A 13,989-nucleotide genomic window follows, 5' to 3' on the forward strand; every position below is an offset into this window, starting at 1 on the left:
TGTTGATCCCTTTCCCATAAACTGTTTTTGCACTGTACTGTATGATGCTTATATACAGTATAATATCAAGCATTTATACATATACTCAGTTTATGCATGACACTGCAGTAACATTCAAGGGAGGATCATGCAAGTAATTAATATTCACCTGCTATTTGACAGCTTTCAACTGCCAGAACTGTGGGGACAATTTATCTCAAGTAAGTATAAGGAAAAAAAGCTCACATCTGATTGAAACAAGTAATTTGATTTAACACAATTATTGCTGGTACAAACACTTTGTATCCTGGGTGCTCCACATTGGGATCTTTTGCTTATATTCATAGTTTACTTTACAATAAAATTGTTTTTGTCTTGAGCTGTTATATAATTGGTGATTCTGTTGATCTCTGTTTTTTAAGTACACAAGTGGTGATGCTTCTATTAAACAATATTTTTATAGTTCTACAAAAAAGAGGAGCAGCTGTATTATGGACCATACATCCATTTTCTACCACTTATCCTGTTAAGGGTCATGGGGGGCTGGATTCTATCCTAGCAGCTTTCGGGCGAGAGGCGGGTTTCACCCTGGACAGGTCACCAGTCCATCACAGGGCCAACACATAGAGAAAGACAACCATTCACACTCACAGTCACACCTACGGACAATTTAGAGTATCAATCAGCTTCGTCCCCTCTTGATGTCTTTGGACTGTGGGAGGAAGCTGGAGTACCAGAGAGAACCCACACAGACACAGGGAGAACATGCAGACTCCACACAGAAAGATCCCGTACTCGAACCTGGAACTTTCTGAGGTTAACTGCTAACCACTGCACCACCATGCCGCCTGTATTATGGACAATATTGAAAATCATACCTCTAACATTTCCAACACTTCAGAATCAAGATCAGTACATTTTTCTTGCAATAAATTCAATGTAAATCCATCCTCCAGTGAAATCACCTTTATGCTCTCACTTTCATGATGCTTAAGAAATCAAGTCACTGCAATGTCTGACTGTAACTAGGTTGCTTTCACCACTTGTAACAAAAGTGAATGTCTGCCTCAGATTATAGAGCTGGATGAGAAAGTCAAGAGTAAAACAAAGAGTCTTAGTAAGGCTTTGGGCAACCACCAGCTGTCATGTGACACAAAAGCTCCCCACACTAACCATCCTACCTTTCGGTCCACCTGTTTAGCACGCTTCTTCAGCTCCATTCCCATGGAGATCATGGCCTCTTGAACCTCGATTTCAAAGCCACTCTCTGAGGATACAGTAGAGTACCAGGAGGAGACAAAGTCCCGAATGATCTTCTTCACTGTGTTGTGGATCTCCTGGTCCAGGTCTTGCTCATCCTCCAGGGAAGGTTGGACCTTGAATTTAGCATTGAAAATAAAGAGGGAGATATGTTAGACCAAGAGCATTTTCAGCTGTGCTCAATAAACACCCCAAACTGGAGCCCCATGTGCATTTACCTGCTCCAATGTGACAAACCTCTCCAGGTGAACCACATTGTTGGATTCAAGGATGGCTTGTGAGCCCAACCAACCACCAAGTACCACCAGCAGGCTGGTGAATACACACAGCAGCCAGATGTTAACAAGCAGGTGGAAAAGCACAAGCCATGCCAACACCACACCGAAGCCCAACAGACTCCTCTGTCCCAGCACCTCGGCCATGGTACAGCGAGGGTTACTGTCTCAGCTTGACACCCTCAGGAGAAGATGTGTAGCTCACACATGCCAGAGCAACATTATTCCTTGAAAAATAAAACCAACCATGAGTGCAGATTAGTTACACTGTATACAGGGCACAAGTTCTTGTTTGTGCATAATGTTATGTTTGAGGCCTTCCTCATTAACTCTTTGAGTACAGTAACAAACAGGACAAAGCTTGGTAATACAGTATTGTGATGAGCCCGCTTGCTATCAACTATTGCTGTGTTTATGTTGATAACATTCATAGTTAACAACCCATTTAATTCTCATTGACTCAATATTTGAAAGGCGAATATGGAGTCAAACTAACCTCACTGATAATGTTTCCTAGCCAACGTTACTTTCTCAACCAATTCATTTGCTCTTTTATTTTTCAGCCGTAAATAGTGACACCAGCTTGGGAGACGTGTTAGCAACAGGACCTGCTCTGATTAGCAACCGCGTCACCACAACTGGAAATGTCTCATTTATTGTTCTGTTACACGTAAACGGTACATGTTTGGTTTTATGAACGTAGAACCTCTTATCTATAAACGGCTGCACATCTGCCATTCAAGAAATTTCAACTACGCCATCTGCTTTTAACAGAACCAATATTGATCATTTTTGACGCCCGTCTGGACACTCGTCGGCTTTACGTTTGCGGAGTGCCGAGTAAAATAGCTTCATTGAGTATCCTATATATGCCCGAGTAAAAAATAGCCTTCTATAGATTTATTCACAGTTATTCAATTGTGTCATGCGACGTGTTATCCCTTGCCAATACTCATAACAGCTTAATTTCATATTTTTTTGTTCGGAGTTTTGTCGCGTCAGCAGTAGACAAAGACGCTCTACGGTCGTTAGCTGTTAAGTGAAGAGAACGCTTCAAGTGCACTTCACATAGGGACAGCCAGTGTACCTACCTCCATAAAATACGGCAATAAATATTCAACCTGCAGAAACTGGTGTTCAATTGAAGGTCTCGTGAACTTGTTTACTTCCTGTTATATGACGTTGAGGTTCAAAAGCGGAAGGCTGCACGCGGGCCCCTCCCACGCCTTCTTGATACTGTAGAAGACTTATTTAAAACAAAAAATAGCAACAATAACGACATAATTTAACTTATGCTACTTAAAAGACATAGTTTAGATTAGAAAAAAAATGGCGGTTCTGTCGTGAACACCAGCTCCAATGGATACAGTTGTGGCTAATTTATGAGAAATTTTGTTCAATTGATGATGAACTTCTCGAAACAGTCACATAGCTGATGAAAGGGGTGTCTCATTAAATATAGATCATATTCCATCCATCATTGTCTATACCGCTTATCAATTGAGGGTCGCAGGAGGGGGGAGGCTGTCAGTGTCCCAGCTGACATTCTTGTGTGAGAGGCGGGGCTCAACCTGGACGGGTCGCCAGTCCGTCGCTCAGTATCTTGCTCAAGGATACTTCGACATGGTCACCGGGGGAGGTGAAGATCGAACCAACGACCATTTGGTTGCTGGATAGCCACTCTACCTCTGAGCCATGCCGCCTCTATGGCTCATCTTTTATGCCCAAAATATGCAGGGGAGTGTGCGCGCCGTATGACAGACTCCACATCTCATGGGTCAGCTGTAATGGAATAATACTTCATATAAGTGTGGATATTTTTCTCCATTGAAGATGTTTTATGCAGGCCTTTATGGGGTGAATTATAAGAATATAAGAATGAATTTGAGAACTGAATATTTTAGATTTTGTTGGAAAATGGTCCGAAAATGAACAGACTTTAAAACAAAAGTAAAAACAATAATAATTGCTACAATCTATGGAGGTCATAGAATGTCAAGTCAAAAATTCCAGGTACTCCAGCTTCCTCCCACAGTCCAAAGACATCAAGAGAGGACGAGGCTGATCGATACTCTAAATTGACCGTAGGTGTGACTGTGAGTGTGAATGGTTGTCTGTCTCTATGTGTTGGCCCTGTGATGGACCGAAAGCTGCGGTGATAGGCTCCAGCCCCCCGTGACCCTTAACAGGATAAGCGGAAGAAAATGGATGGATGGAAAATAGCCACTCTTTGCTTTGATTACTGCTTTGGCGTTCTCTCGATGAGCTTCATGAAATGGTTTTCCAGCAGTCTTGAAGGAGTTCCCAGAGATGCTGAGCACTTGTTGGCCCTTTTACCTTCACTCTGCGCTCCATGTCATCCTAAACCACCTGGATTGGGTTTATGTCAGGTGACTGTGGAGGCCAGGTCATCTGGCGCAGCACCCCATCACGCTCCTTCTTGGTCAAATAGTCCTTACACATCCTGGAAGTGTGTTTGGGGTCATTCTCCCATTGAAAAATAAATGATGGTCCAACTAAACGCAAACTGGATGGGATGACGTGTCGCTGCAGGATGCTGTGGTAGCCTTGCTGGTTCTGTGTGCCTTCAATTTTATATCATAGATAGATAGATAGATAGATAGATAGATAGATAGATAGATAGATAGATAGATAGATAGATAGATAGATAGATAGATAGATAGATAGATAGATAGATAGATAGATAGATAGATAGATAGATAGATAGATAAAAAGTCCCTCTCACCCCAAAAGGGTGAGTCTGTCATCCTCCAGCTCAGGTCCTCTGCCTGAAGGTGTTGCACAAGTCATACCTTGCACAGTCAATTACACATTAACACAACTGACTCTGCTGTGGATTTCTCATTAGTTCAGCAACATTGTGCTTCGCATTTACTGACAATAATGAAGTAAAAACTGCCTTTGACCTATAGAAACAGCTATTCTCTTTATAGTCCATGAGCTGACACGTTGAGTCTTACCTGAACAGGTCAGGTGGCTGTCTCACCTCAGCAGTTTTCTGCTAAACCATCAATTCAGGTCTGAATCAAGACATGACATTTCCATCTGGGAGGGTTTTCCACTTGTCATCAGCACTTTTGTCACAAAAATATCATTCAGACCTCCGCATCCTCTCTTGAAAGGAAACCGAAACTGTACTTTGCCTCTGCTTCAAGAGTCATTCATGTGTCTGTCAAGTGTCTGACACTGAGCAAGGTAAGTGGAATTGCCTTATTACTATAATTTAAGATGTGGTGTACTTGAGTTTCTTTTTTAATTACTAAGAAGTAGTTTTGAAAAAAAAAATTAAAAGGATGCTTTTACAATAACAAAAAACTAATAATTCAGCTTTAAGTATGACTTGCAGGCATTTCTGGAGACCGGTGAATGAACAGTCTCAGGTCAGATATTGAAATGAGCAAAGATGGAGGAAATGGGGGGTATGCTGACTAGTATAACCTCACTAATCTGATTTGTTCAGTGTGGTTGACTCTCGAGCCGGTGTGGGAAAATATTTCTGGAAGACCTGAGGAGCCACACAGTCCCCCCTCATTAAATTACGTTGTGTGCAATTTCACACATACCACACATCCAGGTTCTCCGCGCTGCTTCCATATAGAGAGTCAGTTAAGCTTAAACAGGTACTCAGTCATGACTCGGCTCATGACAACTTATGAGACGTTACCTTTGGTAGAGGTGAGTGGATGTTGACCATTAGATAATGATGCATGTGCTTTCGTTAACTGAGAAGTTTTTACTGTTTGGAAAAAGTCTGTACATTTGTCCAAGGGCGTGTCTAACTGAGCCATATCTTCTAGGTGTCATTTTCCTCTGAGAGCAATAACAGCAGGACGAAGCCGCCCAGATTGTGGACTTCCATCCTGAAGATGATGACTCACATGGCACTGTGCAAATTCTGTAATTATGAATCATGAATTACATAACTCCAAACTTTATCGCTTACACATGAGATTTGGTTTTGTTTGCCATGTTAGCAGGGAGGAAAAGAAACTGAAGGTTGCTTAGATCATGCATGAGTGTTTCTGCATTTAAATTTATCCAAATGTTCTTCCTCCATCAGTTCCTCTGGTTCTGGTGGGTGTTGTGGTGTTTGCATTTAGTGGGATCACTGGAGACCCTCTATATGAGTGCCTCCAAGACACTGACTACAATGAGCTCCTGGACATCGTAGATAAGGGTCTCCCTGCTTCAAAGACACCTCGACATGTAGCAATCATCGGTGGGGGCATAGCTGGACTGACCGCTGCCAAGTTTTTGGAAGATGCTGGACACAAGGTAAAGTAATATGTATATTTCCTGAAGGAGCTCCTGTACTGCATGGAACAGACTGATCATGTGTACCTATGGGCAACAAGGTGACCATCATAGAAGCCAGTAATCGTATCGGAGGACGTGTTGAGACATTCAGGAACAGAAGAGAAGGCTGGTACGCAGAAGTGGGCGCCATGAGAATCCCCAGCTTCCATAAGTGAGTAAAGGAATGTCTTCTCTCATTTTTATTTTGTCTTGCCTGGCAATGGAGCTTAACAAGTACTCAGGTTTACATCAATATTAATGATTTTTTAAAGCATTAATAAGGAATTCACTGACTTTCTTTCTCTCCATTTGAAAATGTTTTTTTTAATGTAATTCACATATCATTAAGTATTAATCATTTATTATTGTGTTTTTTTGTTATGTAAAAACACGCGATGGGTAAACAATAATAATGTGCAACAAGGGTTTTACACTTCGTAAGAATTTTTTTGTATGAATGTAACAAAATCTCTAGTTTGTTTGGATCTCTTGGGGAATAATGACTGAAATATAATTCTGTGTTTGACTGAAGGGATATTTCTCATGTGTACTAAACTGAGTTGTTGATTTGTGTTTATTTGGCAATAGTTTATATAACTTTGTGTGTTTGTGGAACCCAGGATGAATGGGGTGACACACACACACACACACACACACACACACACACACACACACACACACACACAAAAACAATTCAAATGCTTAGTATTAAAGGAATTTTCTGGGAGCACACTCACTCTTGGCTGCTCATGTTGGTCTGGACCTGACCTAACCTGAGCACACTTACAGGACATCATCGCTGAGGCATACACGAAGACCTGATGTAAGCCGGGAATCTCTTGTGTCACAAGATCAGAAAGGGACGGATTTACTTTACACAGCGCAACACACACGATATCAAAAGGTGACAAGTTGTGAGTGAGCAACAGGTTGCAGCCACATGGCCAATAAAGTCTAACAGAGGGATCACACCTATCAAACGAACAGGACAAACATGTGAATAGACGTGGTATAGAGTTCAACTTCTCAACGAACACCCATAATTATCTACAGGTTAGACAAGTGAACCTGTGACCAGAGGTGAGCTGGTTCAATATGGGTATAAATGAGAAGTTACAATCACATTGCACAGAGGGCTTACGTGCCAGCTTAGCTGTGACATAACCACCAATATTTCGCCGACAGGACAATATTTTGAGTAACGTGACATCACGGTCATTCTCATTTTTCTTATTGTTTTGTGAACATTGCCTTTCACTAAGACTGATCAAGGCCCATTAAATAGAGCAAATACTTACATACTTCAGTTTCACTCATATGTCCTTGGACCATAGCAATCTTTTGGACACCCAAATACCTGATCAGATCTCAGCTGAAGGCATAGAAAAAAGGAGAAATCTTTCAGCTGAATATGACTGGCTTTATTGAAAGGAGCATATTATTGTATTCTTAAATGTTGCCCTTACTGAACTTGAAATGTGAAAGTTGCATTTATGTACAATTCAAACATGTTGTCTGTTATTCATATAGTCTCTAGTCTTTTCCATGTTGTTAGTGTATATACACGTTCACACCTCACATCAACAAGATTAATATTTCAGTATATTTGAAGTAGCAACCAAATAGACATGTTTTGAACAGGCATTCTCCTGTCACCTAGGAAACTGGTGCTGTCTAATATACCCTGTCTATTTTATAGGATTCTGCTCTCCTTTGTTTCCAAATTACAAATCCCCTTGAACCACTTTATCCAAGATGACATCAATACCTACTTTTTGGTAAATGGGGGGCTTCAGAAAACCTATGCAGTAGAAAATAACCCAGACATACTCAACTACACCCTTAATGAAAAAGAGAGGGGGAAGTCAGCTGCTGAGCTCTTCAGTCAGGCCCTGTGGAAGGTTTGTATGTTCCTCACATTAAAAGTTCACATGTTTTCCTCAAAGACATGGATGTCTTTTTGTAACTGTTGTTATCTGCACGCAGGTGAGGGACGACCTTAAGACAAGTAACTGCAGCGCTGTGCTGGATAAATATGATTCCTACACAGTGAAGGTACCTACACAAGTCCTGGTTTGAATCTATAACTGTTGAGGTTTAATTGCAGTGCAATAAATCCACTCTGTTGTCACCGACAGGAATATCTGGTGAAGGAGGGCAACTTGAGCCGTGGTGCCTTGAGGATGATCGGAGACATCCTGAATGAAAACAGTCTTTTCTATACATCACTGGTAGAGATGCTGTACATACAGTCAGACATCAATGATAACACAGAGTAAGAAATGGCCTTTGGATTTAATCCTTGATGCAATGCATGCCAATCACGAGGTTCTCACTTTTATTTCTATGATCTCAGTTATTTGCCTGTTATCTCATTCAATGCAATGCCTGATTTCTCTTCTACCTTGTTACCTTTGACCTCTTGTCGACGATGAGCAAATACTTGCAAACAGATACAATTTTAATTGCTTTGTCATCTCAGACCCCAGACACTCACATCCAGAAACCTGCACCTTCTCAGGGTGACACGGACGTGCCGAGTTTGACTTCAATCAGATGAATGGATGTTGATATAATCAAGTCAAAGATATGCAGATGGACAGGACTGTACAGAGCTGTGCAGGAACTCAAAAAATCCCTGTTTTTGTCAGTGAATCTTACTTTTTTAATCAATTTTCAGAACAAAGTTATAGGAAAGCACACACAAAAAAGTAATTTGACAATGAAGATACCGCCGATTACACGGGAGGTCAATGTGAAAAGTTTGAAACATTCATGTTTTATATTCTAACAGTTTTTCACACAGACCTTGAGGTATATAAATACTAGTGTTACTAATCACATTAATTAAGGCTCGTGTAGTGACCTGTGTTTACTTTATATTTCATATGAAAAAGGCCTATTAAATACAGTCTTGAAGCACTTTACTTGGAGTATTTGGAACAGCTATCGATGATATTTTACATAGTTTTTGTATGATTGTATGTGCTCACTAACTACAGTTCTTGAAATCTGCGTATACCCATCTCAACGTAGTAACATTGAGGACTGTGAAACCCAAAAAATGGGCTGAAAGTTGGTAGCTGGCAAAAAATAAGCAGACAAAAGTTTATGACTTACATACTTTGATCAGCAAGATAATATTGAACTGTAGAGTTAAGCATGGGAGGCGAGTTGAGCAGCGTAGTAAAAACGCAAGTTGAAAGCGAGCCGTTTAATGAATGCGTCTTCACTCTTCACATCATAACATCAACAACCGAAAACTCACCACAGGAAACCTAGCAACCAGAGTAACAACAACAACAACGTACTTGAAACGCTCAAAACAATGAACTTGGTTCCTAGCAGTAACAGAGGTGAATTATGTAAGTAGAGTAGAGTCCGCTACAGAACACCACTTTTATGAGTTTTGAAGAGAAAATGCAGTCACTGAAGCCCAAAGCTAATGGTTTTCTCAACACAAACGACATCACGCACACTGGATATCAATGTGCCCTCAGGCTACCTTTTGCAACTTCCACTGTTTTTGGTGAGGTGACACTGTGAGCCCACTTAGCCACTTGGTAGCAAATGTACATAACTCCAAACTCTGTAGTTATTTTTAAGATATGTAACAAGTGTTGTATTTATTGACTTTATGCTGTGGAGAAAAAAATGGTAAAATATCTTATGCCAATGTTAGCTACAGACCATATTTCAGGCATTTATCCAAAAAAAAACAAAAAACTGAGATGATGTAGTAGTTGTTCAAGAATGCTAACTTACCTCCAGGTTTCAATGACTCATTCTTGTTCTACTCAAGTAAATAACTGCATAGTTTGGTTGTGTCTCTATGAGTGACGTCTCACATCATACACAATCATGTCATTGATGTATAGCTATTGATCAGTTTAACTTAAATGCTGTTTTGATTGGCTGCTTTTTCCAGGTACTTTGAAGTGACGGATGGCTTTGAGCACCTCCCGAGGGCATTCTATCAGTTGTTAAATGCCACGATCCTCCTCAACTCCAAAGTCAAACTCATTAAGCAAACAGGTGGCAGCAATGTGACAGTAACATACAAGGACTGGCGTAACTCAGGTTCCTCGACCAACCTAACAGTGGACTACGCCCTGATTACAGCAACAGCCAAGGCCACCCTCTTCATTGACTTCCAGCCTCCCCTGTCTGCGGAAAAAATGGAGGCCCTGCGCTCAGTCCATTATGCCAGCTCCACCAAAGTGGTACTCAGCTTCAGGGAGCGCTTCTGGGAGAAAGAGGGCATCAGAGGTGGGAAGAGCGTAACAGACCGGCCTTCTCGCTTCATTTACTACCCAAGCCACAGCTTTCCCAGTACAGCCGCAGGAGCCTTGCTGGCATCTTATACCTGCTCTGATGACTCCACCCTCTTTCAGGGGATGAGCGAAGATGAACTGATGGCGGTGGTGCTGGAGGACTTGGTGAAGATCCACGGGGAGGAAATCAGACCTCTGTGGACAGGGGGGCTGGTAAAGAAGTGGGGCTTGGATCCTTACAGTCTGGGAGCATTTGCCCTGTTCACACCCTACCAGGGACAATATGCCAGAGAACTATTCCAGAGTGAGGGACAGGTGCATTTTGCAGGAGAACACACAGCCACACCTCATGGGTGGATAGAAACTGCCATGAAATCTGCCCTCAGGGCAGCTAAAAACATTAATAGCCTGACAATGTAGTTTTTATATCTAGATGATACTTTATTTTCCTTAACACAAGTTTCTACATACTTTCTCTTTGCAGGTTTGACTGGTTTATCATATTTCATGGTAAATGCAGGTCAGTGTCAACCATGTCTGGCATGACATGCATTTTGTATTCATATATTTATTGATCCTGGTATGTATCTATGGATCACGGCTTGTGCATTGGAAGCCCGTAAACTATCATTCTAATCAAATTACCATGTATGCAAATTAAATGTCTAATGCTCCACGATTGTGACTTCAGTTTTTAAGCTGTTACAAAGTGATCGCAGAAACTGATTCATGCCTCTTAAAAGCAGCGGTGTTATGCCATTATTTGCATAAAATGTATGAAAACAAAATAAGGGGGGGGGGGGGTTTCCAAGCCAGCGGTTGGCATCGTTTAAGCAGAACTGATGTCTGCTAAAAGGAGTCAACTGCAAATGACCTTTACCACAGCATCGACAAACCGTGACACATAACTACAACCCAAATGTGATCCGTTATGGATTTGGAAGGCACTGATTCACATCTGCAGTGAACACAAACATATGAATCACACCTTCATGTAATCTAAAATAATGTACTTGAGCAGCATCACTCCAAATTTGTCTGGTTGTTCAGGTTCAGGGTGCAAAGCCAGAATGATGAGGGATACAAATAAAGATATTCTAACAAAAAACATTGAATCATTCTGACAAAATCTAAACCAAAGCATGGTTCACTTTTATGAGTAAACCTTGAGTATATTTGCTAATTATATCACACACTCAACGAGGTCCCACATTTGATGCTGCCAGCAATCCCAGATATTCACCAGAATGTTTGTTTTATGGTTGAAGGCCTTTTTGTCTGAGCTAGAATTCTGAAATGTGAGCAAACTCTCAAGTAGACCTACAAGCTTTCAAGAAACTGCACTGCTGACTGTCTTCTTGTGCAAGGTTTTCCAGCGAGTGATTTTAGCACAAAACTGGCTGCTTTCAGTTTAATTATCACACTCTTATGACTGAAAATTGCAATTAGCAATACAGTTTCATTGATGTAGGTAGTTGCAGGCAACCTGGAAGCAAATACTGTTTATCTGGGTGTTATCAGATTTATTCTGTTAAGTAACATGATAAAACACAGGTCATTGAACAAGTAAAATAATGCTCACTGTCATGGGTACTTTAAAAAAAATTGAATCTTTCCTCATTGTTCCACATATGCAGCTCTTGGTTGGATTGACACAATGGCCACTGCCCATAAAAAATGATGATTGCAGCCTGTATCGTTCAGTGTTCGCATAGGTTTTACTCCCTGAAAACCTTCCTTGGACATGTCCAGTTGGGTGTTCTGTTCTCAGTCAAAAAAAACAAGTGGAACTCAGTGTTGATGTTTTGGATTATTATTCTTATCGGGGGTGGCACAGTGATCAGCACTGTCTCCTCAGAGCAAGAAGGTTCAGAGTTCAAGCCCCGGCTCCAGCACAGAGTCTTTCTGTGTGGAGTCTCCATGTTCTCCCTGTTCTTGTGTGGGTTCTCTCTGGTGCTCCAGCTTCCTCCCACAGTCCAAAGACATCAAGAGGGGACGAGGCTGATTGATACTCTAAATTGACTGTAGGTGTGACTGTGAGTGTGAATGGTTGTCTGTCTCTATGTGTTGGCCCTGTGATGGACTGGTGACCTGTCCAGGGTGAACCCCGCCTCTCGCCCAAAGAATGCTGGGATAGGGTTTATTCACTTATTAAGCCAATAAAATTCAGCAACAATTCTCAGTGAGATGCAAACAATAATAACAAAAATAGTATTTTATTTGTTCGTTTCACACTTTAAGATATGCTTACTTTGAATGACGGGAGGGTAAATATTTGTAGACAAGTGCAGAGGAAAAAGCTTGATAACAGTTATTCACCAGTATTTACCCTTTGTTTTTATGAGAAAAATCTGTAGAACATTTCTCCCAACACTTGCTGCAGACGCCAGTCTTGACTTGCAGAGTGACCCATTTCCCTGCTTCTGCAAACATTTGTTTTGCACACAAAGTATCACAGACACGCTGCGCTGGTGATCTCACTGGGTCTGTTTATTTCCTACTGACTGTGGCAAGTTTCCCCATTTTTTTTTAAATAATCTTGCATGGCTGGAGTTCACCCTCTCACACACACACACACACTATTTGTCTAGATTAACATGTCTTCACATTATCCACCAACATATTAAGAACGCAAATACAGTCCCACTGGTGTGGATAGTCAAGTGTCAATGTGCGCCCTTCTGCACCATCTGTGTGAAGCGGTTGGTGATGGACAGGGTGGTATCGATGAATCGCTCCACACAGCTCACCAGGCATGTCTCCGTCCGGTAATCTAGCTTTGAACCTGGGCTGTCCACGCACTTGTCCCAGCACACATCGGTGAAACTGTGCACCTGAAATAGACACGTGAGGGGTGAATTCATCATTAGGGCAGTGAAAACATGTGGAACAGAGACGAGAGTTCTTTTTGGAGACTGCAGTACAGGAGTTCCGTTTATGCTGGGCTGATGAAATTTGGGTCTTTCACAAAAAAAAAACAGAAATGAAAGACATCTACTAATCAGGAGGTACTGCTACTTTTTCCATGAATTATGTCACAGTGGCATGGGATCATGTGCTAAGCGCTTATTCAGTTCATGTTCATCCCAAAAAACAACGCTAATTGGCTGAAGTTGTACACTTGCACCAAATGAAGGAGGCCATAGATGAAGAGTTAACTACCAAGTTGCAATCCTTGCTGGTTCAGCTAAGTGGTGACCTTGCCAGCATCTAACAAGTCTATGACAGGTCCAAAATCAATACACAAATTCTATCGGCAACTCACAAGCTTGTTTTTGATTTCAAATCCGGGCTTTAACATCAAACTAAAGACACGTTTTAGCATAATAAAGTCAACTTAAAGATGACGGATTCATGTAACGTGACCTAACTATACTGATAACCTACGAGCAGCATATCAACCATGGTCATAGTTACGCAGATACACTAAACATCTTTACTTCAATACAACATTCGCTGCATTTCTGGCATTATAGTGTAGTCGATTAGCAAGGAAAATTTCTGTAACAAATCCTCTAAAAGTTGTTAGTTTAATCTGCGACCTCGCCTCAGCCCATGAACTCATGTATTAGCATGTAGCCTCTAGGTGCCAATGCTAGCAAGCTAACTAGCTTCGAGCTAGGATACACACCTGCGCCTGGAAATGTGCTTTTTGCTGCTCTATCGCGATCATACGCTGAAGCTCCGTTGCCTCCGCTTTCTCCGACGCACTGAGATTGTCAAAACTCTCCATTACAAGACTAAAGCGAGTTTGTGTGTTACAGAAGCCTACAGTGACAGACCATCGACGTGACCTTCGTTTTCACCGCAAGAGTCCGAGTTGATAACGTACCGCTGATGAACAACATGCACATGCGGCAGAGGCTTACAGCAGGTCACGTGGA

At 41.5% G+C, this 13,989-nt stretch overlaps 3 protein-coding genes across 3 annotated transcripts in view; 1 reads left to right on the forward strand and 2 right to left on the reverse strand.

Annotated features, from left to right (window-relative positions):
- The window catches only part of snx19b (sorting nexin 19b), a 35,177-nt gene extending 32,475 nt beyond the window's left edge, over positions 1–2,702 (reverse strand). Inside the window, exons 1-3 of the mRNA XM_086216006.1 lie at positions 2,606–2,702; positions 1,458–1,741; positions 1,161–1,355 (exon numbers count right to left, since the gene is read on the reverse strand). Coding sequence (XP_086072132.1) covers positions 1,161–1,355; positions 1,458–1,661 — 399 coding nt within the window. The 5' untranslated portion in view covers positions 1,662–1,741; positions 2,606–2,702. The remainder of the gene's footprint in view (positions 1–1,160; positions 1,356–1,457; positions 1,742–2,605) is intronic.
- A 2,586-nt stretch (positions 2,703–5,288) lies between these two features.
- Positions 5,289–10,594, forward strand: il4i1 (interleukin 4 induced 1). Its single transcript, XM_086216007.1, has 7 exons — positions 5,289–5,432; positions 5,596–5,810; positions 5,891–6,003; positions 7,531–7,732; positions 7,818–7,886; positions 7,970–8,106; positions 9,760–10,594. Exons 1-7 carry the CDS (start codon positions 5,402–5,404, stop codon positions 10,523–10,525), a joined length of 1,533 nt encoding a protein of 510 aa, XP_086072133.1. The 5' UTR covers positions 5,289–5,401; the 3' UTR covers positions 10,526–10,594.
- Positions 10,595–11,560: 966 nt separating this feature from the next.
- timm8b (translocase of inner mitochondrial membrane 8 homolog B (yeast)) lies at positions 11,561–13,978 on the reverse strand. Its single transcript, XM_086216012.1, has 2 exons — positions 13,737–13,978; positions 11,561–12,939 (listed from the first exon to the last, which is right to left on the reverse strand). Exons 1-2 carry the CDS (start codon positions 13,836–13,838, stop codon positions 12,772–12,774), a joined length of 270 nt encoding a protein of 89 aa, XP_086072138.1. The 5' UTR covers positions 13,839–13,978; the 3' UTR covers positions 11,561–12,771.
- Between the last annotated feature and the right edge of the window lie 11 nt (positions 13,979–13,989).

Source organism: Aulostomus chinensis, chromosome 10 (genome assembly GCF_037954235.1).
Source record: "Aulostomus chinensis isolate RoL2024-O1b breed Wild chromosome 10, RoL_Achi_v1.0, whole genome shotgun sequence".
NCBI classification, from domain to species: domain Eukaryota; kingdom Metazoa; phylum Chordata; class Actinopteri; order Syngnathiformes; family Aulostomidae; genus Aulostomus; species Aulostomus chinensis.